This window comes from Danio aesculapii, chromosome 20 (genome assembly GCF_903798145.1).
Source record: "Danio aesculapii chromosome 20, fDanAes4.1, whole genome shotgun sequence".
Taxonomy (NCBI): Eukaryota; Metazoa; Chordata; class Actinopteri; order Cypriniformes; family Danionidae; genus Danio; species Danio aesculapii.
Genome location: NC_079454.1, coordinates 16075502 through 16103243, shown reverse-complemented (window position 1 = coordinate 16103243; position 27742 = coordinate 16075502). Strand labels below are relative to the sequence as shown.

Sequence of the window (27742 nt, the reverse complement as noted above, 5' to 3'; positions counted from 1 at the left end):
AACTGGTCCTGAATAGGTCCAGCAGGCACAGAAGTCAGTAATCTTCATATTCACCGTCAAAAAAATATAGTGTGTCCCATAGTCAATATTAAGCTCACCCTCAGTTTTGGGTAAGTGGCCGGGGCTTCAAGATATGCAGTCTCCAATGATAGTACATCTGCAAGCACTGGAGTGGTGGGCTCAGGTTGACGCTACATTATGCAGGATGCTAGGTGGCAAGACACTGGACTGGGGCTGGTGTCATCAATGATCTGCCTGACACTAACACTCCAAGTAGTCAATAAACAAAATTTGATAAACATAAGTGCCTCTAAACCTTTCTAAACCTGTCTGATCTTGTGTCATGGAAGGGCTAATGAATAATGACAAGCACACAGAGACGGATGTTGGGTATACTATTTCAATATCCAAAAGGGTAATAATTCAAAGACATCTGTTACAGCAACGCATCCACGTATAAAATAATCAAACATACTCCAAACAAAAAGAGACAAAGAACTAAGGAAACAGCGAGACTTATACAGGGAGATAACAATTGACCAAATGAAGACAGATGGGACTTATAATAAATTAAATGAACCTAGATCCAACTGAAATACAAGAGAAAGTCCTTAACCATTGCAGCGGTATTAGTTTTAGTACATTAATAAAGCCATTGGAGGAAAGTGAGGTTAACTTATGCATTCAGAGCTCTTCCAGAAGCTTAGAGATTTGGCCACTGCACACTGATAGCAACCGGTTCCAGCCAGTGAGTGTCTGAGAGGGAGAAATGCAGACTGAAGCAAGTATCATCAGAGCGGGATTGTTGTGTATATGTACGCAGGGATATCTTAGCATTATTAGTTTGATGCTTGCAGAAAGTGGATGGTAAATTGTAGCTCTCATCTATATATCAAGTCAGGTCTTAAATAAACACAATCATCTGGTGTACTGACAAGGTCAAGCGGAAGATGAAAACCATGAGTGGATTCATCTTTTTTATGATTTACTCAATCATCGTACACATAGATGTTCCAACTCAACCTCGTGGCAGTTCATAATTTTTTTATTTAGTCTCATTCGTACAATATAGTATGACTTCTCCACAATGATGGTTGGATTTAGGGGTGTGGTTGGGTGCCATGCCTCCTTTTTAAAAGAGTATATTTTCGTACGACTGAACTCATATGAATTCGTATGAATTAGCCACTAAACTGACAAAAATAGTTACGTTTCCACATGAGATCAGGCTGAGATGTTCATGTTTTATTTTTACGATAATCTGTTTTTTATATATCAAAATTAGATAGAGTTGTTAAAATGGCGTTATTATTATTGTCTTGTAGATATCACAATTACTGGTAGTATTATTAAACTAAAATCAAGTTCAAATGGAAGTACAGTACACATTTTTGAAGTTTTTGGTAAGTAAATGTCAAAGTTATGTTTTTATCTTTAAAAAGTCGGTGGAACTGCTCTCCAGTAGATTACTAAACTGAACTGAAGTAGTTTCAATTTAACTCGAACTACACCAGCATTCTACATTAATCTCTTGTAGTGGTGGGCAAAGCGAGGCTTCGTGAAACAGTGAAACAGTCGAAGCAAATGTGTCGAAGCTTCTAAATGTTTTGAAACCCGTCTCTCCAGTGACACATAGTGGTAATTTTTTAATGTATTGCTCTGGAACAGCTTCACCAAAGAAACAGTTAAGCAAATTGAGGTATTAAACCACAAAACCAAGATTATTGATAACATTGGTCTGACATTCGAATGAACACTTTGTGGATAAACATGTCTTGTTTTGGTCATAAAAAAGTAACATTATTAAAATACATCAAGTCATAATTTCAGAGTATTTGTACAAATCAGTATTCAAACTATAAAGTATACGCACAGTCCACTAGGCTACATGAGATAGAGTTTTTCTGACTCTCTTGGTCAAACGCAGATTCGCCAAGTCTTGAAATGTTTCTGAAATGATGCTTTGAATCACTTTAGTCACATTACCTGGGTGTTTCGGATCATGTTTCAGTTTGGTGTTTTGAAACACTTGTGCTTTGCAATCACAACACTGTGTCGAAAGGTCAGTTTACTCTCTTACCTGCCTGAATTGTTGGAGTGGTTCACAATTTGATATATTATGGCTTTTACTACATTTTCTTTATCTACGTTAAGCTGCTTTGACACTACCCAGCAGGAACAGAACATCAACATGACATCAAAATGCTTTTTGTTTGGAAATGAAAATCGGATTAACGTCAGAACCCAAAGTCAGGTCAAGGTCAATGTCCAACCTCCAACCTCGAAAGAAAAATCAATCAAATATCAATGTCTACAATGTTACAGCTTGACGTTGTATGGATGCTACCACTATGACATCTATTAGATGTTGGATTTTGGTGGCCATACATGACGAAGAAGTGTCAGTATTTGACATCAATGTGGCATTGGTTTAAGATGTTGGCTTGATGTTGGATTTTGGTTATTTTCCAACACAACCTAAAATCAACCAAATATCAACGTCATTTGATGTCATTATTGGACGTTAAAATAACGTAGTCCTTTGATTCTGGCTAGACATGAATTTTAGTCATTTGACATCACAACCTAAATCTAACCTATTAACGTCTTATGACGTTGTGTGCCTGCTGGGTATCTCTATTGTAAAAAAAAGGGCTATAGAAATAAACAAAGATGAATTAGAAAAGCAACATATTTGACATTTTCATCAACTTAAAGTTTGTAAAGTTTGCCGTAAGAATGTTATGTTAAAAAAATTGCTATTCTAAATAAATTCCGACTATTTATGACTACATATGAAATGCTAGATCAATATAATCTTCGCCAGGTCTTTAAACGGATAAAAAAATAGCATTGACAGAGATATTAATTTTCTGAGTAGAGAAAATACTATTATTTAGACAAACAGTTCTTTATTTACCCTTGAATTGCAATCAAGCAGAAGTGATCCATACCAGTTTGCTCATGTATGCATGTACTATGTTAGTTAGTTAGTCAGTCGGTCGGTCAGTTTTTTTAAGAAAGGAGAAGAATTTGTGTAGCAAAAGAGTGAAGGCAAGCTATTTTGAGACAAACTATATAATAACATTCTTTGGGGCAACTTAAACAGACTGCTCTGTCACTTAGTTGTGTGCATCATGTTACCATTTGCATCATGTTACATTTAAACTGCCCTGTCAATCATCATGTCACCGTGTACGTCCTCCAGATTTAATTTAATTTTGTTTTGTTAATTTTGTTGCTTAAGACTGCATAATAATGCGGTAATGACCAAACATATTATTATAATACTTCATCATTATTTTGAATTAATGAAACATTTTTTCAGCAGATAAGTAAGATAAGATGTTGATGTTTTTTTTTTTTTTTTTTTTTTTTTTTTTTTCGTGTTTCATGTTATTTTTTTCATACAATAATGTTTCTTTTGTGGAATACATAAATGTTCCTTTTTTTAACTGAGCTATGTTTTCGTTGTCCTTATATAACCATACATTTTTTTTTTTAGAAATATATTCATACATTGTAATGTTTATTATGCTTTTTAAACATCTCTACACAATATAGGTGGTGTTACATTTTACCATAATTGTAAGAACAGTCAGTATAAACCTGACCCACACACATATACTCTATACATTCCTCCACATGGCTGAGGAAATGTGGTTTTCAGCAAGCGGTCATGTGGGAAATTGACAAATCTCCAGAACAGAGGAATAGATGTGCATGGCAGGGTTATGGTAACAGATCTTAACACACACATGCACAAACACACTCACATGCACAAACACACACTCACACGCACATGCACACACAGACACGCGTGCAGGCACAATCTCCTGCTGAAATCCTCTCTCTCTCTCTCTAAACAGCAAACCATCTGAATCATGTGGATGGTCTTCTACTGCCTTCTACTGTTCAGAAGTCTAAGTTTTAATAATAATAGTAGTAATAATAATAATGATATTAATGGAACCTTTTCAAATGACTGTTATGACACGTTTAACGCTCCTGAGCATCTTATATGCTTTAAAGTGATTAATATTTTGATTAAAAAATGTATCATTTATATATATATATATATATATATATATATATATATATATATATATATATATATATATATATATATATATATATATATATGTTTGTATTACATTACATTACATTATTATGATTATGATTATGATTATTATTATTATTATTATTATTATTATTATTATTATTATTATTATTATTATTATTATTATTAATGCATTGTCATTCGACTTAGAGGTCACAGCAGTGGAATGAACTGCCATTATTATTATTATTGAAAGAAAATGGCCAAAACAACTGAACAGTAGAGAGCAGTAGAGGACTGTCTAGGATGGTTTGCTGTTCAGATAGAGAGACATGAGGGGGTTTCTTCCTATTGTTCTTATTTTTCTTCCTGTTCTTCCTAATCTTCTTATTATTATCATATTATGATACTGTTGTATTAATACAAATTTTTATTATATGATTAAGGGATGTCCAGATCCGATCACATAATAGTTCAAGCTACCTCACAGAAGTGCTCTGTTTGTTAAGAGTTGTTGAATGATACAAAAATAAGGTGAATAAATAAAAAAAATAAGGAACATCCTGGATCTGTTTCTTCGCTCTTCTTGATTCCTTTTTGAAGTATTATAGATATATCTGATCGGGTTTTGGTATCAGTAGACACTCAAAATAAAATGACTTAGACTCAAGGGCAAAAAAACCTGATCGAAGCATGTATTTGGGCTTTTTAATTAAAATTTTTCTCATTCCGAATGATTTTCACAATATATTTTATTCATTGTTTCAGATATACCTTGAATATATACCATGTAATTTTGTGATATACCATGTAATTTTATGTCGTCATATATTGATATTATATTTATTATATCTTATTTTGTTATGCTTTCCTTGACATTCACATTTTAGAGTGTCATTTATTTATGCTTCAGTTATGCATTTTGGTTATATTGAGGTGACAGTTTCTTATAGCCTTTTAATACTTAACACACGTTTTTAACACACATCTCTTCTGCTAATCGATTTCCAGCAGGCCTATTTAACAAAGCACATGTTCTCATTACCTTTTAAATTGAGCTTTGGGGTTGTGGATATCTCCCCAAGCTCCAGCTGTGATGTGTTAAATATTTGTACGTCTGCATCATTGTGAAGCACTCAAATGAATTGCACATGGTTTAAATATGATGTAAAGACATAGCATCCTAGCAACAAAGTCTTCTGCTAATTAAACCACACTGAACTGAACTAAACTGAACTTCAACTCTGAAAACTGGACTGACGCAGTTTCAGTTTGCTAGAACTTCTGTGTTAAGCTGCTTTGACACAATCTACAATATAAAAGCGGTATAGAAATAAAGATGAATTGAAAGTTGAATGGAATCTTCTCCGTTTTGCTTTGAGAAAGGCTGTTTAAGACCAGACTGAAACTAGAAATAGTAGATCAGGAAAGAGGGTTAATATGCTCCAAAGGGGGTTAAATATTGCTTAGGAAATCCCTCACCACTCAGCAGTTATGTTACCGTGCCAGCAGGGATGTTAGTTTACTAATATGAAATTAATCGATTATTAAATTTATGGAGTAATGCATACTAATAAAATTGCTTGAACACAACCATGCTGTTTTAGAGCCAAACTAGTTATGTATAAATGTCAATATTTCTTTAATATTGGAACTTAAGATAATAGTTTTAAAAGCCTAAATTATTATTGTTTTGACAGAGTTGTTTGGACACAACCATGTAGTTTTCATAGTGCTCCAAAATGAACAGAGGCAAATTATCTATGTAAAGCATATATATTTTTCTTTAACATTTAGAAGCTTATAAACACATTTTGACCAATATATTTTTCGCAACTTAACGTACAAATTTAAAATAATAGTTTAAACAAGCCTAAATTATTTTTTTTAGAGTTGCTTGAACAAAATCATGTTGTTTTCAGAGTGCTTCAAAATGAACGGAGCCAAATTATTTAGGAAACAGATTTTTCTTTAACATTCCATTCATTCTTTTTCCTTCGTCTTAGTTCTTTATTTATCAGGGGTCACCACAGCGGAATTAACTGCTAACATATCCAACATATGTTAATCCAGCACTGGGAAACACCCAAACACTCTCACATTCACACTCATACACTATGGCCAATTGTAGTTCATCCAATTCACCTATAGCGCATGCCTTATAGAACATGCAAACTCCACATAGAAATGCCAACTGGTCCAACCAGGACTCGAACCAGTGACCTTTTTGCTGTGAGGCGACAGTGCTAACCACTGAGCCATCATGTCGCCCTTCTTTAACCTTTAGAAACTAATAAACACATTTTGATCAATATATTTTTTGCAGCTTAACATTAGAACTCAAGACAATATTTTTAAAAAACCTACATTATCATTGTTGTTTTAATAGACAGGTAAAAAACATAGTCAGGTACAAAGATTCATCACTATGAAACAACTTCAGCACATCAAGTATAGTTCCACAGAAATGCTGTTTTTCTCTTTAATTCGGTTTAATGAAGATTTTTTTTTTTAATGAATTGTTTATACTCGCCTGTAGGGAAGCTCTATTTACCCCAACAAAGCAAGTCAAACGTCCAGGACACACCATGATGTCAGAGAACTAGTGGTGACAAGCCGACTGTGTTGTGGGATTCCCATCTGTGCCAAAAAGAACTCATCAAAGAGACAACTTGTGACTACAACTAGAACGTTCATTATGTGTCTCTGTGAAGTCTGTGTGAAGATGTCTGCATTGTCGTTCCAAAAAATGAATACTGGAAACAAACAAACAAACTGTAAAAAAGAGCAGTTTACGTAACGTTTTCACAGTACTTTGTTGGTGGCCAGAGAGGGACTATATCTTGTGCAAGTATGTTATATATAAAGTGCTCTATGTAAAATGCCACAAAGTGACAGCCAGTTACTTTGTGTTCTCTCCTGATTTTTTTCCCTCATGTTCTGATTCACTCGCTGCAGTGTAGTTTAAGAGCCATTCAAAGTGTTTTCTCTTTTGTTGGCTGCTAGCTTTCCTTAGAATTAGTGTGTCCCACCCAAAAGGTGACAACTTCATCAGGTGAGGGAAATATATATATGTAATGCACAAGGGTGAAGAGACTGTACGAGGACTGATATTGCAGAATATTGCACGGCTATCAGCCAATGTTTTTGACATGTCATGTCATGATTGTAAATGTTTAATGATGATAAAAAAAGCATTCTACCTGCTGTGAATTTAAATATATTCAGGGTATTGTGCACAGGCCAGAATTTGGAAAATGCATTGGGCATGAAGGGCTGTAATTTAGCAGTAGCTTGCTCATATACTGGGAAGCCAAACTGTTAGGGTACAAAATGAAAATGACATTTCATGATAAATAAAAACTATCATGTGTTTGATCAAATATAATTTCTCAAATGCAATTAAAATCAATGAATGTACACACACGCCCTTACAAATGTGTAATTTATGAATTGCAAATTGTGCGCAGCAAATTGTGCACATTACAAACAGCACCCAATTAACTTATTTAGCATATAAAAAGCCGACAGTCATTCCAAATCCTGTACTTGTAATTGGAGATTGGCAAGCGTTGGAAGTGTCTTGTGCTACATAGTTTTCCGTCATCAAAGACACTTTTTTGTAAATGTTAGATTTCATCATACACAAAAGATCAAATCTGTGTGTACACACAATTTATAAATTATAAATATAGAGGCCCTGAATGTGTCTGTGAGAATCAATTAATATTGTTGTAATTTTATTTTTGAGTTTAACTATCCTTTTAAATTGTAACAAGCACATATTGCTTAATGTAATATTGATTTGATATCTGTAATATCATTCACAACCAGCATGACTTAATATGTATGCGTATTACAGTGACGGGTGCACATATGTGTAATGCTCATCATTGTGCCCAATGACTCATGTATTAAATGCACTCTCCTCCATCATTACACAAAGGCTGACAGCTCCTCTTTTAGTCAAAGGCCCATTTTTCCTTCTTCACCATTACAACTCAAGGCAGGTATTTCACGCCTGGTTGCATTTTTTAATCCTCTTTTCCTCCCAGAATCCCATCTCAGCTCTATGCTCTAGAATTTTAGCCTGTAATGAAACTGAAAATAAGTGACTTTGTTAAAATTATTCCTTGTGTGTGAAAGAGAAATAAGGTAGGAGGAACGTAATAAGAAATACAGAGCAGATGGCACAAAAAAAGAAGAGAAAAACAAGTCTATTAGAAGGGATAGTGTTGCAATTAAAGGTCTGCATATTATCAGTAGAGGGTATGAACATGAAGAAAAACGGTTCACTGCAACATTTATAATTTTTATTTTGCTATTACTACTACTACTACTACTACTAATAATAATAATAATAATAACAATAATAATAATAATACAATATAACTTATTTCTTAAAGGGGACCTATTTTGCAAAAATCACTTTTATAAGGGGTTTAAACAGTTTTGTCAGAACAGTCTGTGAATGTAAGCAGCTTCTAATGGTAAAATGTATTAATTATATTTCTTTATAATCACACTTCATAAAAACTTTCTGCAGAAACACTTTGATTGACTTTCTCACTTTTACATGTCATCAGAGGGGGAAGGCCCTGCCCATTAGTGACAATCTCTCCCTTATTAGCATACAACGCTAGTCTTGTTTTGAATTTTCCACAATGCTGACACATAGGCATTTGAATCTTATAGGAATTTAAAGCGACAGTCACAATTAAGATCAAAAAGTTATACACTATTTGTGGGGTATTTAAGCTGGAACTTCACATACACACTCTGGGGACATCAGAGACTTATTTTACAACTATATATATATATATAAATGGTGGGCCGTTATCGTTGATTAATGTAAGCTCCACATCTAACTATCAGGCACCTGTAGACTTTATGTGCTCGGGTAAAACATATACAAATAAAATGGACCGGGTGCTTTTTAAAATGAATGACGGTGAATGAAAGTGAAACCGGTGAGCCGTCTGACATAATAGTGCCCTTCTGAATCCATTTAGCAAGATTCGAAGACACTACTGACTACGTTTACATGGACATCTCTAATTTAGTTATTTGCCTTAATAGACAATAACATAATTAAGGTGTTTACGTAAACTCTTTCATGTAACAGTTTCCTATAATTTTGAGTGACTTTAACTGCACTCTTGAACATTTAATTTATGCCCCCATGACAAACTGGGGTATTAGACGCAAATAAGGAGTAAGGACTGGTGAGAGTGTTATGGAATTTAATAACGCATGCCAAATGAAAAGAAAATAACTTCCGCATTTCGTGATGTTTGTGTGTGCGTCCGGTCCTTTACTGACAGCCGCATGTGTGGATATTGTCGGAAAACATAGCGAAAAAACCTACATGATGGTAATCGTTTTACTGCGGTGCTTCCTTCAATAATGCCACTACTATATGCATACTCCACGTCTTAATTCCATTTCTGTTTAGTTCAGTTATAACTTTAGTCAGATTAAGGTAATCAAAAATTGCTGTTTCGAGCTTATGTAAGCCTACAGTTGAAAATTCATGTTTATCTGAATAAACAGTTAGTAAACACAAGTACATCTTATTGAACATAATTTATTTTCATCACCAATTATCATAGTAGACCAGTTTCTCAAACAGTTTGTGATGCATTTTGAAAACATGAGATTCAAGCTCTCAGCAGAATTCAAATGACCCATTTTAATCTAGATTAATCTAGATTAATTCCAAGATTACAGCGAGATTAATCTAGATTTAAAAAATGTATCTATATATATAATATATATATATATATATATATATATATATATATATATATATATATATATATATATATATATATATATTATTTTAGTTTTTTATTTTATATAATTATATATAAAAATATATAATAATATATAATCTTGTAACAATAGGTTCCTTTTAATATATCAGACCAAAATGATATTTCTAACATAGTTTACGTATCGCCTGTATTTTCAAATAAGTTTTGGTAATTAAAAACAAAGCCATTTATGTTTAACACTTTTCATGTTAAACTTTTTCATATAATGTGTACTCTGTTACATTATATAAATAGTGCTTATTACAATGTATCTTGTGACTAATATTGAATGTATTAAGGCCATGTGACTAAATTATTTAAAACATTTATTTATTTATTTTTTTTTAACTGCAAATAATGCAGATGTATATCAAATACAGAACATAAAAATAAAAGCAGACCAATACAAAATAAATAAATACTATAAATAAATAATGTCATATAAATTGAGTAAATGAACCTAACCAAAACACATAAAAGAAAAAAATGTGGAGGGTTGCCAATATCATAGCCTTAATTATTATTTTGTCTCGTTACATGTTTGCTAGCATTGTGGGTCACATAAATATTTTTTTTTCTCATTTATGAAAATAAATTTCAATCCTTCCATGTAAACCAGCTTTTCAAAAGTTGCTTCTCACCCTAGCTCTGAGATCTACTCTAAGATCGGAGGTTTACTGGAAGATTTTTATTTTCTGACACCGTTCCCACGTGCGTGTCTGCTTGTCAATATGTGTTGTGTCAGATAAACAGCAGTCAGTGACAGCGACAGACTCGGGTGAAGCTGAAATACAGTTCATTAGTCAAAAATATCAATTAAGTTTATTTCCTGTGTTTATGGTGGAGTTTTTTCAAGCCTTCTGAAATGATGAGTCTCACACAAATGCAGTTTGCATTGCACACACACACACACACACACACACACACACACACACACACACACGCACACACGCACACACACACACACACACACACACACACACACACACACGCACGCACGCACGCACGCACACACACACACACACACACACACACACACATTAACGTCTACTGATATCATGCGGCGGTGGTAAATATAGTGGTTAAGAATTACATAACAATTTTACTGTCTTTATTACAAACATGCTTTGTTTAAAAAAAAAAGCAGCAATGGACACACCATACATACAGCCAGTTCTGTCCAAACAGCTTACAAAAGTTGATTTCCATCATAAGGAAGGAACAGGGGGAAACATACATTATAATAATATGTACTTTTTTTCTCAACAGAGGCATCTATCCTAAGCTATGATGGTAGCATGTACATGAAGGTGGTGATGCCATCGATCATACATACAGAAGCAGAGGATGTATCTCTGAGGTTTATGTCTCAACGTGCTTTTGGCTTGTTGATGGCTGCCACATCACGTGAGTCTGCAGACACACTACGACTAGAGCTGGACAGTGGCCGTGTCAAACTGATCGTCAATTTAGGTATTGTATACCGTCCTTTTCTCTTTTGGCATCCTCATCTCTCTTCTTCAGTCGTCCGTTATTTATTATATTACTGAATGTTATCATCTCTCTAACACTACAACTTAATTGCGTATTGTTTTGTTGAGCTGCATGATTTTCATTTTCTTGCTTCATAGACAGGCAAGCTCTCTCATCACAGCATCACTTAATCTCTGACCTCATGATTGAAGCGGCACATTTACAGTATTCATTCTCAAACACATTCTCATTGGTTTACTCACACATGAGGAATATTTTGAATTATATTAAAACATGCTGTGTTTAAAATCGGGTTGGGTAATATATATAGAATGCATGTAAATTAAATTCTTGTTTATCTTAAATAAAATAATAAGATTAAAACTGCACTTTTTTTTTTACAATTGCTAAAACACTAAACCTTATTATCTGAACTAAATTATGAATGGCCTAAATGCTTTTTCGAGTAAATCCCTCTTTCTGCAAAACCAGATTTCGTTCACTCTTTACGCAAAACTCCTAACACAATGAAAACTATTTGCTTTTTGATGTTTTTGTGTTGCAAAAGGTAAAAATAGGTACATGTAAAAATAATAGTCCGTACACTATTCTAGCTTTGAACATCATGGCTTAGAGTACTGCACAGTAAGGTCTGAGCTCTATTAGAATTGTATGTATGCATTTATTTGTTCTTTTTTTTCTGTTGGGGGTCTATGTATAACTGTGCGTTCACACCGAAGGCGGCAAAAGTGTAAAAAGTTGGCTCTGGCCGCCCTGGTGACAACGCTGTCTGCCTTCACAGCTCTGAGCGTCAAAACTCACAACATTGATCTCATATTTAAAGGAGCCATTGTAGCATATCAGCAAATCAAGTTGTTGAGTGCTGTGTGGCTTTGCTCCACTTATCCAATATGTCCATACTCTATGTCTGAGATATTCTGAAGTCATTATACTTAGCATGAGATTCCTGCTTTTTTAGAGAAAAAAATACACTGTAAAACCTAACAGTCAACTTTATCAAATGAAATAGGTGTAGTTAACTCAAAATTTACTGAAAGTTAATTCTACTCATTTAAAAAGAGTTTTCAACTCAATGTTGAAGGTAATGAGTTAATTAAATACCTCATTATTTCAACTTAAATGGAGTAAGTTCACAGTACTCATATAGATTCATTTTTTAACTTAAATGGTTTGTAGCAATCGGTTTCCTCTAATGGTTTGAGTTGCCTTAACTTATTGGGTTTTACAGTACTCCGTTGGTTTGAGTTGTCTTCATTTATCGGGTTTTACTGTGCTCCAATTGCTTTGTTTACTCAAATAAATTGAGTTTACAGTACTTATTAGGATTAGTTTTTGAACTTAAATCATTTGTTGCAATCGGTTTTCTCAACTGGTTTGAGTTACCTTATCTTTTTGAGTTTAACAGTATATATATATATATATATATATATATATATATATATATATATATATATATATATATATATATATATATATATATATATATATATATATATATATATATATATATATATTATATAGCATTATATATATATATATATATATTATATTATATATAATATATATATATATATTATATATATATATATATATATATATATATATATATATATATATATATATATATATATATATATATATATATATATATATTATTATTATTATATTATATATTATATATATATATATATATATATATATATATATATATATTATATAATATATAATATATATATATATATTATATATTATATATATTATATAGCATTATATATATATATATATATATATATATATATATATATATATATATATATATATATATATATATATATAAATATTATATAGCATTAATGCACATCAGTAACTTGCCAGTAACTTTTTTCAATATATGTCCCTGTTAGAAAACATCGTAAATAGTTGGAAATCCGGTGACCGTAATTCTTGGTAACATCTGTGTTCTCTGTAATTCTCTCAAGCGGTGGAATGTGGACAACACTGAAGCCAATTGCTTACTGTCAAGCCACGTCATAGCTCATTTTCATAAAGTTGACTTGATTTGAACTCTGCTTGACACCCACACCAGTGAAGACACGCCATGCTGTGCCGATCCTTTCCGCTTATCGCCATCAGCTCCCATTGAAAAATACTGACTTCTGGCTACTTCTTGCCGCTTTTGGTGTAAATGCACAGTAAAGGTTATTGCACACTGATTCTAAAATTTTCATCCGTAATGTTCAGACATTAAAAAATCAATTCGATCTCATGTTCGTTGACACACTGCCTCCAAAACTTTCATCTGTCATAAAAAATTTTTCGCATTTTCGCATCTGAAAAAGCGCTTTGAGGTGTGTTTTGACAGTTCAGAGCCACCATACAAGTGAAAAGCCAAATACAGAATGCTATCATTTGAGCCACAGATTTATGACAAACACAGTGCATAATACAGTGCCGAACCTGTGACTGGATTCAGTGACAGGTGCACCTCTGCCCTGCTGCTGCTGTTTGGTGTGTGTGTGTGTGTGTGTGTGTGTGTGTGTGTGTGTGTGTGTGTGTGTGCGTGTGTGTGTGTGTGTGTATGTGTGTGTGTGTGTGTGTGTGTTCATACATTTGACATACTGCCCATAGTATTAAAATAGAAAGTCTGTTTCTTCGACACATCAACGCGCCATCTATAGGTGCTGCTAGTCTCTGTTCAAGATTTGCTTACGTACGTTAATGTGTAAAGTGAAAGGAAAGTATCAAAAGCAGTGTTTCGAAATTCCACTGATTTCGTGAAATAACCTTTTTTTTCCCAAAACTGCATTTTGGGATAATCCAGCGCAGATCTTTGATAATGAGATGAACTCTCCTTTCTCTCTAGGCTAGTATTGGATGAACACAATGTGCAGCCTATTCCTCTTTATTTTTCTACTTTAGAAAAGAGAAGAGAACAAAGTATTACTGCTTGAACTGACTCCAAAATGTTTTGAGTTTTTTTGTAATGAATTAATCAATATGCATAGGACTCAGTGTGCAAGGTTTGTTTATGTCACAAATTTTTCCCATATGATTACGAAAAAAAAAAAGCATATAAAAATTTCAGATTTCAGTGTGCAAAGACCTAAAGGGAGAATGCTTCTAATAGGTCTTTATTAGTCACAAGGAGGCAATGTAAAATTTACAATCAATCAATCAATCCATCAATCAATCAAAAAATCAATGTATATATCACCCAGCCGTATGCACTTTTCCATAACAATTCTTTCATGTTCTCAGGAAAATAGTTACCCATTCCCTTCCTTTGCTCTTAACGGCATTTATCATGCCATGTTTAAAGATGGTACTCACCCCTTCAACGGCCTTTAGCCTGCGGCCATGTTGCAAACAGCCCGAGACCAAAGCATCCAGCACACCTGCAGCTGGTGGTCAAAGCACCACCCACAAGACACATGCAGTCATTTCTACATAAAACACTTAAATATGTGCACGCAACATGTCACAACAATGGGACAGATTATCCATTTTGAGATTAAGTAATTGTTTACATTAATTAAATTGTTATTTTCATTTGCAACTCTTCACACTTAGCATAAATCAATCAGAATAAACCAACAACCAACATTAAGTATTTAAAACGTCAGTTTACTCATTTTATTTTATTTTATTTTTAAATGTATTGTTAGTATTATTTATTATATTAATATTTATATTTGTTATCATAATCCATTTTTTAGATTTAATTTAATTTAATATTTTATTTCATTTTATTTTAATTTATTTTGTTTTAAAATGTATTGTTAGTATTATATATTATATGAATTTTTATATTTATTATCTTTATTTGTTTTATTTTATTTTATTTTTAAATGTATTGTTAGTATTATATATTATATGAATTTTTATATTCATTATCATATTTTGTTTTTATTTCATATTTATTTTATTTTATTTTATTTTATTTTCAGAACAAGGTACAACTTGGTGTGATGCTGGTGCTTTTTGGACCGAGGCTGTTTGCTCCCACTTTTCTGTTGCGGTTGACAGCACGTGAAAAAAAAAAAAAAGAAATGTCCATATGGATTCCAGCCCAGATAACAATTCCAATAATAAAAACGATCTGACATTTGTGTAACATTATTCAGTGGGTGTCTTGACAAGTAATTTTAATGATGGTAAGGAAAAAAACATATAAGAAAATATTGGGGCTGATGAATCCATTTGGCTTAGAGCAGGCAGCCATTATAAATGGATCACTACTCTACATGCAACATATTAATAAACTGCTAGTGTGGATGCTCAAAATGGGAGACAAAAATAAGTATTATAAAAATAAATATAAAACATACTGTACACTGCCTGAAAAAATGACATGCTTCTGAATTATGAGTTAAGTATGGCAACCATTATTTTAACCTTACTGTAAAATAACCATGCTGAATATGGCTATATTCAAAGATGACAATAACAAGATTCATCTGGCTTGAATTGTGAAAAAGGGCTGAATTTCCACACGTCTATTGACCACCAATTGAGTTTTGCCCTGTTAAATATTTTGTGATGTTCTGGAGTAGTATTTACAGAGTGTATTTCATGAGGAACATAGGATAACCTTTAGCTTTGTTTATAGTGTGAATTTCCATGGCATTGTGTAAAAAAAAATGCAATGTCACAGTTTATGTCCATATAGAATTGCATTTAGTTTCATATGCAGTTGTATTTTTAATAATAGACTGAACTATAATGCTTCAGCACATCTCAAGAACTTCACAGAGGTTCATGTCAATTGGTGGTCACTTGTGAAAACTATGCTTTTTTAGGTAGTGTATAACAATCTTTGCAAGTTAAATTGATATAGAAGAAATATTAGTTATAATAAAAATACACACATTGAACATAAAGACATTTTGGTAAACAAATCTAAGACAAAATCTATTTGGTAAAACAAATCTAAGATTGTGCCTGGAATACTCAAAAGACTGCTGTAAAGTAATCCAAAATGGCTGCTGCTCCATGTGCTTGTCCCCGGAAGGTGGTGTTTCTGTAATTGAATGTCTGCAGCTGTATCCTTGAAGGCCGCGGTTTCATCTGTCACTTATTCTTCCCCATCTAGACTGTGGCAGGATAAACTGTAACAACAGTAAGTCTTTACTCAGTTTGTTGTACTTGTTCTGTTCTTATACTGTTTTTTTATTCACTTTTTGCCTTTTGATAAATGCTTTAAGAAATGTAGAATTAGCTAAGGAATTTTTGTATTATTATTATTATGTTTAGAAGTAGTATAAGCAGTAATAGTAGTAAAAGTAGTAGTAGTTGTATTCCAGAGGCAATCAGGGTATTAGCTAAATGTTTAATATGTAACTAATGTACAGTGCCATTTAATTGGACTTGTTACATCATTCTTCGTTGTTATTTTTTAGTAGTTAGATTAATTGTAAGTCAAAACTATGTTATATTTAAATTATTTAGAGTCATCTTTTTCCGATTTAAACAGCACTGAATGAGTTTCCAATTTTGCTTGACATTTTTAATTAAAGGGGCAGTAGGGGATCTGCCAAAATGCCAACTGTTAGAATAATAGCTTTGAAAACACAATCCCTCCCTTACCGTCCAAAGCCACACCTCCTTAAAATTATCATGAACATACACCTTAATGATGACAGTAGACAACCCACTAGATCATGTCATTCGCCAGGTAGAAAACTTTATAGTAATACTACAATTCCAAAATAACAACTGTATTATATTTAGCAGGTTTTCAGTTGTGTAGTAGGTAAAACTTATTTTAATGTGTAATATTTCATGCATGCAAGGATCGCTGGTCTCACTCTCTCGCACGTTTTGTCCTAAAGCGACTACTGAATGCTTAGTGGTTGACTGGCGGAATTACATTTATTACCAAGCCATACTCGACGCGGTTGCGCAGTGCGCAGCATGATCGCCTCACAGCAAGAAGATCGCTGGTTCTAGCCTCGGCTGGGTCAGTTGGCATTTCTGTGTGGAGTCTGCATGTTCTTCCCGTGTTCGCGTGGGTGCTCCGGTTTCGCCCACAAGTCCAAAGATAAGCGGCACAGGTGAATTGGGTATGATAAAATCGACCTTAGTGTATGTATGTGTATGGGTGTGTATGTTTCCCAGTGTTGGGTTGCAGATGGAAGGGCATCCTCTGCGTAAAGCACATGCTGGATAAATTTGGCGGTTCATTCCGCAATGGCGACCTCAGATTGGGACTAAGCCGAAAAGAAAATGATTCAATGACTAAGCCATATTTGCATGCTATTTCAGACCGAATATTCAAAGTAGCATGGTAAACAATATGGGACCACATCACACATTGTCATTGTTCAAAAATGAACCAATGTAAATATAAAACCAACTTCACTTCAGTGAAGTAGGCTAGGTGGAATAGAGCTATTTACTTATATTTTGTTGTTAAACAAAAAAATATAAGTTGGCTGAAAATTTTTTTTGTTGTTGGCTGAACAACACTTCCATGCATATAACCCATTATAAGACAACAAAATCTGCATAAGCTTTACATGACTAAAATAGTTTTAAAACATAATATTACCGGTCTAAAAGAAATGCTTCAGCCATGGTGTCATCCTTCCTCCAGCGTGCAAAAGTTACTGTAATATTGATTCAGGATTTTAAAAAGTTTTGATTGAGCATTTGTTTTTACCGCTGTCACTCTTTCGTGTGCACGTGAGTGTGGCACATGTGTATGCATAAATGGCGGATCTGCATTGGCGATTACCAACAGAGGTGTGCAGATGTACAAATTTACATTTGATGACTAGTGATAGTTTGGGCTACTTATCGGAATTATGGGAATAGTTGGCCTGACAAATTTTAATTGGATGAACATTTTTGGTCACACTTTATTTTTAAGGTTCATTGTTGAATTTAAGTTACATTGCATCTACATGCCAACTAATTCTCATTAGATTATAAATAGACTGTTAGGTTGGGGTTAGGATTGGGGTTAGGGTTAGGGTAAGTTGACATGTACTTGCAAAGTTTTTAACCAGACAGTTTACTAATACTCAAATGGACCATCAGAATAAAGTGTTACCACATTTTTTAGTCTTATGCCTTACCCAGAATATAAAAACACATAAATACATTTAGATCATTTACTTTAATCATTACTATTGGAATGTGAAGTGACTTTCAACCAGCACAACAAAAAATGTTTCTGAGACCAATCACCTACTGCACCTTTAACTTACTTAAAACATTAAATATATATTTTTAAAAGATGTTATTAAGGATATGACAAAGATAAAGGAATTATGTCCAAATCATGTAATTGGTAGTTACCACCTGTGTCAGTTTTTTTTTGCTAGCTGTTAAATGACATTATTATTTTTTAAGTAATGGTGATTTTATAATTCTATTTTGGAAAATGTAACTCCCGCTCCTAATTCCCATCTTCAATATTTTACTAACACATTAATTGAATTTTTTCATCTTTGACAATAGTTTCCAGAAGTGAAATCAAATCATTTTTCCAGACCTAAGAATGGGCACTGAATACAGACTTGTTGTTTTTTCCAGCTACCAATTATCAAATTCAATTGTTAATACAATCAGTGTTGCACTTCTGTGTATATTAAAGTTGTCTTCTTCAAGGAGAACCAAATCTTCTATTGAGTTGAAGTCAGGAAAGGAGATCTTTTTGAAGAAATGTATACATTAATAAGTATAACTTTTTAATTCTGTTTTGTATATCTGTTTTAAGAGGTAGTTCATTTGAGAAATTTGAAAATCAGCAAAACACAAGTAGTTTCACTGGTAGTAGAGAGATTTCATGCACTCAAAACCCTACAGTTTTTATAAGAATGGCGCTTTGATAAAAATGTATATGTATATATGTAAATGAGCAGTATCACACAAGTAGCAGTGCGATATGACTGCTACGAGTGTGATATTATGTTTACACAACAGTTTGATGGTATAATCGTGTATATAAAAAACAAACAAACATGGAGAGTCTCAAAATGCTTTTGTATGAGGGACTACTTTCTTCCGCCATTTGTTCACATCTGCAATAGATGTCAGAAGAGCAAAAAACATTACTAATTCACCAATATATATATACATTTATACGACAAATCAGTCTGGTTCTTGAATCTGATTGGCTGATAGCCATGCAATGTTTTACGATAACAGCACTCGTACACAGCCTTGTGTGTTACTTCACCACGTAGACTGACAGCATATATATATATATATATATATATATATATATATATATATATATATATATATATATATATATATATATATATATATATATATATACATACATAATTTCTATTGGCAGCTTTGGTTGCCAGAGTTTTACCATTAAAAACACGATAAACTACTAAAGTACTAAAAGTACTACCATCTACACATTGTACCTTTATTAAAGATACAAAATCACAATGAAATACAAGTGGAGATGAGAAAGTCATATGAACCAATTCTCATCACAGACAGCTTTTACCACAATAACATAATATAACATAACATAATACATAAAAGTTGCTTATGGCAACAGATGACACCAATTCAATAAACATTCAAAATGAGTGCCATAAAACTCTACTGTATATAACTTATGTGAAAATAAAAAAAATAAATAAAAGTGTCATGAAGGGAATTATGGCGAAATCAATGTACTATACTGAATATATTATGGAAACAGATTTTTTATATTTTTTTGCCTTCGCTTAGTTTTATGCTTTGGCCTTTTTTCAAAATAGGCCACTTAAATTTTTTTTATTATTTTCCTCAGAACTGAATCTTTTTCTAAAAATAAATCTTTGCCTGTATTTTTACATAATGTGTCATTTATTTTAATGCTGAAAAGCAAGACATTTGATTTGCAGTGCTAGTGTGTGTAGACACTAACTTATGAATATCTTTCTTAGGTAAAGGACCAGAGACACTGTATGCTGGCCAGAAAATGAATGACAATGACTGGCACTCTGTCAGAGTTACGCGGCGTGGTAAAAACATCAAACTTATGGTGGATGATGATGTAGCTGAAGGTATGCATGCTGTATAGTCTTTACAAAACAAATCAGTATCTGCCCATATAATAGATTATTCCAGAACTTACTTACCATTTTACCAAATCCTAACAATTTCATTCACAGGTCAGATGAATGGTGATCACACTCGGTTAGAGTTTAGTAATGTTGAGACTGGAATCCTGACAGAACGGCGATTTGCCTCCACGGCTCCGTCTAACTTCATTGGTCACCTACAAGGCCTGAAGTTTAATGGCCTCCTCTACATCGACATGTGCAAGAACGGAGACATTGAATTCTGCGAGCTTAATGCTCGTTTTGGAATGCGCTCCATCGTGGCTGACCCTGTTACCTTCAAGACTAAAGGAAGCTATCTGGGACTTGCTACACTCCAGGCATATAGCACAATGCACCTCTTCTTTCAATTCAAAACCACCTCTGGTGACGGATTCATTCTCTTTAACAGTGGAGATGGGAATGATTTTATTGCCGTGGAGCTTGTCAAAGGGTGAGTAGAAGTAGAAAACTTAAAGTCAAGTTTGCTAGAAAAATAATAATAATGTATCTGGATGTCTAATTGCCGTCTAAACATGGTCGTCTTGGCTAAAACAAGGCTAAATTTGGGCTGTCAGTGAAAATCTTATAGACGTCTAAGAATAGGCCAAAACTAGTCTAGTCATCAATTAACAGAAATGAATGACTACACATATAAAGTCTTTCTAATTTGTTTATTTGTCTTAGATATCTATTAGATTTTCACTGACAGCCTAAGTTTAGCCTTGTTTTAGCTAAGCTGTCTACATTTAAATGTCTATTGTTTTTAAATGTCTATTCTTCTATCATTTAAATGGCATGCATTACCATTTGACATTTTATAGGTACAGGTTGACAGGTGCAAACACACAAAAAAATGTTCGTCAGTGGTTCTTTGGGGTGGTTTATGAGATTTATAGAACCGCCATCACGTTAAGAACCAGTTTAGCCAAGTATTGTTCTATAGCTGCTCTTTGTGGTGGTTAAGGTGCTAAATAGTTCTTTCAAGGTTCAGTTGCTTTTCAACTCTTTCTTTAGTTCAGTGTTTCTAAGTCCTGGTCCTTGCACCCCAACGATCTGCATTTCTTTCTTATTTAGCACACCTGAATTGGATAACCAGCTTGTTAGAAGATCTCCATGCGCTGTGTTCTGCCTAAAGCTACGGTCACACCGGGCTTTGTGTGTGCGAAATTCTGTCGTGCGGCGCTGCGAAAAGGGGCGGGATTAAACAAGATGATTAGACATTAAAAAAGCGAGCGATAGCTCCATGTTTTAAATTTCTGTCCAGAGAGGTCATGTTTTGATCCTCGATTGGTCTCACGCAGTCAAGTGATGCGATTTCGCAGGTCAGAGTTCACCAAGCCTGAACTTTGCACTGCAGCAACATGCGAAACTTAACGCATGACCCCGCGTTTCCGGTCTGACGCATCCGCGTGCGTATGAATGGAAGTCTATGGGAGGAAAAGTCAAGTGTGACCGCACCTTCACATGTACATAAACAGTGTATGTTGTTCCCTACTGCCTTCGTCTTACAGGTCCTGTGAAGTGCTTTGAAATATGCATTTTTATTTGATGTTTGATTTAATCTCATTTAAACACGATGAGAGGGTGGGGCATAGAGTAGCTCCTCCCCTTAAAAAAAAAAAACAGCCAATAGTGTTTTATTTTATCACAGCTCTGCCAGTGAAAGTGCTTGACTTCAAGTGCATCAAATGAAAAGCAAATGAGTGGCGTCTTGAAGAGGGAAGAGCATGTCAGATACTACTGAGCATTTGATTGGTTATGATGTGATGAGGAACTGTTTTTGGGTCTATGAATCAAACTGAACTTCAACTCTGAAAACTGAAGACTGACACAGTTTCAATTTACTAGAACTTCTGTGTTAAGCTGTTGTGACAATGCTCTACATTATAAAAGCACTATAGAAATAAAGATTAATTAAATTGAATTGAATAGTGTGAGGTTACGTGAATAAAACCTGACTTGAAAAGAGAAACACAAAATGTGCCGCATGGTGGGATGCAAGGAACGGGAGTGAGAAACGTTGCTTTAGTTGGCAAAATTATTTCAAAAGGACACTATAATACAATGTGTGGCAGCATGGTGGCGCAGCGGGTAGCAGGATCGCCTCACAGTTAACAAAGTCGCTGGTTCGAGCCTCGGCTGTTGGCTTTTCTGTGTGGAGTTTGCATGTTCTCCCCGTGTTCAAAGACATGCAGTACAGATGAATTGGGTAAGCTAAATTGTCCGTAGTGTTTGTGTGTAAATGAGTGTGTATGGATGTTTCCCAGTGATGGGTTGCAGCTGGAAGGGTATCTTCTGCGTAAAACATATGCTGGATAAGTTGGAGATTTATTCCACTTTGGTGAGTACCGAGCTAGCAAAATTCATGTGGTTCAGATCCGGCCCACTTACCGGATGGCACTTGGGCGGTCCACTCCTGTTTGCCAGATCTGGGCCACAATTAAGCCATAGCAATACCACATATCAGCCAGAATTCAACCAAACGAACCAGAATTGACCCCATTCTGTGCCACAGTTTGCTTTTATTCTGGCCCAGATCCAGCTCACACTAGACACTTACATCTGGACCACATACTGAATGGAATGATGGCTCTAGGATGGTCAGCTCCTCCTTGCCAGATCTGGGCCACAAATTAGCTATTACTACTCAGATCTGCCATGTTAAAGAGCTATGGTTTGACCCCTATATTTATCAAATGAGCACTGTACTTTATCTTTACCAAAAGTGACCTATCATATGTTTCAGGATAATAGTACCATACTTGTCACATCTTACCTCAGCTGCTTTGAGCTCACATCATCTTTAGCCAGAGATACTCACACATATTTGCCATATCTCATCTGGGCTACTATAGGCTCACAGCCACATTAGACAGTACTTACTGTGCCGAATATTTGCCAAAAGTGGTCAACAAATGTTTTAAGATAATTGGGCCACATTTGCTATATCTTCTCTGGGCCACTTTAGGCTAACAGCCACTTTAGCCAAAGCTTACTGTGCCGAATATTCATCAAAAGTGGTCAACATATGTTTTAAGATCACTGGGCCACATTTGCCATATCTTCCCTGGGCCACTTTAGGCTCAAAGCCACATTAGCCAGGGCTTACTGTGCCGAATATTTGCCAAAAGTGGCCCACATTTGTTTTAGGATAACTGGGCCACATTTTCAATATCTTCTCTGGGCCACTTTAGGCTCAAAGCCACATTAGCCAGGGCTTACTGTGCTGAATATTTGCCAAAAGTGGCCCACATTTGTTTTAAAATAACTGGGCCACATTTTCCAAATCTTATCTGGGCCACTATAGACTAAGAGCCACATTAGCCAGAGTTTACTGTGCTGAATATTTGCCAAAAGTGGCCCACATATGTTTTAAAATAACTGGGCCACATTTGCCATATTTTCTCTGGGCCACTTTAGGCTCACAGACGCATTAGCCAAAGCTTACTGTGCCGAATATTTGCCAAAAGTGGCCCACATACATCCTAAGATAATTGGGCCACATTTGCACCTACACATGTGAGCCACTTTAGATTTAGATCCAGATTAGACCCAGCTGACTATGCCACATTTTTACCAACTGTCACCCACATTTGTCCTCCGTCATTTGGGCCAAATTTACCATTTTCCACACAGACCACATTAGGCTCACATTCAGATTACATTTTGCCATAGGTGCCAAATCTTTGCCTTAAATGGCCCATATATGAATTGGAATCTTTGTCAACTTTTAGCCATTGCACAGGTGGGCCACATCAGGCTCACATTAATTTTGTCTGGGCCGAAGGAAGACCACCAGTGCCACATAAATGCCTAAAGTGGCCCATATTCGTATGCTATTTTGGTAAAAAAGAAAATAGTCATGCACTACACAAATGTCGAAGTAAATGAGGTGAAGCATTGTGGAAAATAACACAGCAGCAATAGCAGTCATTAAATTCCGTGAAGCTGACTACACTATAAAGTGTGTGCAGACAGCATGAGAGTACTGTTTATTGAAATAGATGTGTTTTCTTGCAGCTACACTCTCTTTTTCATGTCATCACATTCAAGCACAGCTGCTGACAAGCTGTACACAAAAAGGTGCTTACATTTGTATTTTCAGCTTGGATACATGTCTGGTGGCAGTGTTTTTTTTTTTATCTTAGTGTTGGCACCCTGATAGTTCAGCTCTGAACAGCTAGTCATTGATATTTTTGCTTCACAGTGAAACAAACAAACCTTTTAAACCTGTTCACCAAATGCATCCATTATGTGGCAACAGTGAGTATCTTTTTGAGAACAAAATGAAAATGGCAACACTTAAAACAATGGAGAAATTTTTATTATTTTGATGGTCCGTTTGTTGAAGTGCATCCATCTATATGCCAACTAATTCTTAGTAGATTATAAGTAGACTGTTAGGTTGGGGTTAGGGTTTGGTTTAGGGGTGTAAGTTGACATGTACTTGGAAAGTTTGTTATAGTCAGTTAAATGTCTGTTTAGCAGCAGAATCAACAGATATTAAGCAGACAGTCTACTAATGCTCAGATGGACATCAAAATAAAGTGTTACCCTAATTTAAAACAGATGTAAAATTGATTTTGCATTTCTTCTGGGAGGTTGTGGGATACAAGACAATAATTATGCAGAAATTGTGTTTTCACTAAGCTCAAATTTATCAGCAGGCTTGTATACATGAGCAAACATACGTATAATAATTTAGCTTTCAGCGATGTATGACATAATCCTAATAATCAATCAATCAATCAATCAATCATTCAAATTAATCACTGAAAAGCCCCTACTTGGTCGATTGTCAGTTTAAATATTACTAGAAATCATCGCTAGAGGTATTTAGGTATTCAGCATTTACTATCTAATGTGAAATAATTAATTATCCAATAGAATAGAATAGAATAGAATAAAATAGAATAGAATAGAATAGAATAGAATAGAGGTGCGACACAGTGGCGCAGTAAGTAGTGCTGTCGCCTCACAGCAAGAAGGTCGCTGGTTCGAGCCTCGGCTGAGTCAGTTGGCGTTTCTGTGTGGAGTTTGCATGTTCTCCCTGTGTTCGTGTGGGTTTCCTCCGAGTGCTCCGGTTTCCCCCACAGTCCAAAGACATGCAGTACAGGTGAATTGGGAAGGCTAAATTAGTGTATGATAGTGTATTCGTAGTGTATGAGTGTGGGTGAGTGTGTATGGATGTTTCCCAGAGATGGGTTGCGGCTGGATGGGCATCCGCTGCGCAAAATATGTGCTGAATAAGTTCATTCATAAGTCCAGCAGTTAATTTCGCTTTGGCGACCCCGGATTAATAAAGGGACTATGCTGAAAAGAAAATGAATGAATGAAAGAGAATAGAATAAAATAGAATAACATGATAGTAGAGGCATAATTGGCCTTGTCCATCCAAACCGACTGGTTCACTTGACCTACATTACAAAAACATAAAACATCTTGATCTTTAAAAGTAGCATCCACTCTTGTGGTCATCTTTTAGAGAGCCTCTAAGTTGATCATTGGAGTTCGCTTGAGTGTGTACTCGGGCTGAGTGTTCTTTTGTGAAGTGCTCTTGAATGGATTTGGGACATGGACATGTTTGAGTTTTGTTTGTGTTTGTGCTTGTCAGGTACATCCACTATGTGTTTGATTTGGGAAACGGGCCGAGTCTTCTGAAAGGAAACAGCGACAGTCCTCTTAACGACAACCAGTGGCACAATGTTGTGATTACTCGAGACGCAAGCAACACCCACACACTAAAGGTGGATGCTAAGTCTGTCAGCCAAGTTGTCAACGGAGCAAAAAATCTGGACCTGAAAGGTCAGCCACACCAATTTGCTAACATTTACAGTAACATTTTAGTTAGTAATGTTATGTATGCAAGACATTTTGAAAATTGAGCACAACATCTTTTATAAATGGTTAGATTTAAAAAAGAAAAACAAAACTATTTGCTAATGTAATAATTTAATTCTATTTATATTTTCCTTTTCTTGAAGGTGATCTATTTGTGGCTGGCTTGGGGCCCAACATGTACCAGAACCTGCCTAAGCTGGTGGTGTCTCGTGAAGGATTTCAAGGCTGCTTAGCTTCCATGGATCTAAATGGCCGTCTGCCTGACCTCATCAACGATGCTCTGTTCCGCAGTGGGCAGATTGAACGTGGCTGTGAAGGTATACATCTACTAGACCAATAATTGACAGATTACAGAACATTTACAACAGATAAACTCGGCAATTTTAATAATCTTTTTATATTTTAGTTATGTTTTTTATTTTTGCAATAATATTTTACCATGAACATGAACCTTTTGATTTGCCAATATGCAGAGATCCTCAATAACCACTAGATGGGGCCATGACCAAAGGCTTGTTATAAGGCCTTTTGACAGTTACCTGTTATATAAAAGACTCAATAAAGCTTTAAATAAGGTATACTTGTTTGAGAGTATAATAGTATGATAGTATACACTTTAAATTACATCATAATTATCCTTACCTCACAAAAAATATTTATTGTTTTTTTTTTTTATATGATTGTGCTTTACACACATTTTTAACACTATCCTGGCTGACCTTCTCTCCTCTAACCAACATCTTAATTATCTTTTTTGGAAATTTCCTGCTAACAAAGTTGGTTTCACCAAAGCTGACCTTCAAGGTAGAGGGTTTGACAGTTTTGCCTCATACACATACACCTGGCTGAAAGTTGCACTGAGCTATAACAGAAATGTTGGACTCATCTGTACAGAACATTCCAGCTTAAAGATTTCCAACTAAGGCTGAACAAAGAATGATACATTGTGTCCCCTGTTCTACAGCAAATAGCCACAATTCTCTCCTGTAAGCATTTTAATGGATGTTTTGTTCATTACTCATTTATATTGTGTTGAGAGCACCCAAGAGTGGTTCAGTTGGGGTATCATTAGAGATGGAAACCAGCAAGAGAAAAGAAAGAATTTTTTAATTGCTTCCCAGACAAAAAAAAAAAAAAAAAAAAAAAAAAGAGAAGCACTTTCAGCCAGCAGAGACTTTTATACATCCGTATTTAGGGCTTTGCCCATGTTTTGAATGCATGTCTTTCTGTTTGGCTTCTTTTGTTGACTTTTGAATTGACATGTCACAATGGTTGGAATCAGTATAAATAGAGTGTAAACAGAACTGTCTGTAGTTCTGTTTCAGTGATTGTCTATGAATGTCAAATAAAGTGTAGAATGTGAACACATTTGCAGTGAACTGTGCATAGATACTGCATTCACATATTCTGTTTCTATGACTGTTTTATGTTTTGCTTTGATTGGATTTGTTTGATTAAAAAAAGATTCATAA

The 27742-nt window shown here is 34.6% G+C and overlaps 1 protein-coding gene across 9 annotated transcripts in view; it reads left to right on the top strand.

Moving 5' to 3' along the window:
• Window positions 1-27742, top strand: part of LOC130247669 (neurexin-3b-beta) — a 334636-nt gene that overhangs the window by 66831 nt on the left and 240063 nt on the right. For all 9 annotated transcript variants that reach the window (XR_008839567.1, XM_056481053.1, XM_056481048.1 and 6 more), the window contains 7 exons: window positions 11146-11349; window positions 16463-16489; window positions 20271-20390; window positions 20499-20880; window positions 26044-26234; window positions 26414-26587; window positions 27048-27074. Coding sequence is in view for 8 of the 9 variants with exons in the window: in XM_056481053.1 (XP_056337028.1) it covers window positions 11146-11349; window positions 16463-16489; window positions 20271-20390; window positions 20499-20880; window positions 26044-26234; window positions 26414-26587; window positions 27048-27074 (1125 nt within the window). In the remaining variant the exon portion in view is untranslated. The remainder of the gene's footprint in view (window positions 1-11145; window positions 11350-16462; window positions 16490-20270; window positions 20391-20498; window positions 20881-26043; window positions 26235-26413; window positions 26588-27047; window positions 27075-27742) is intronic.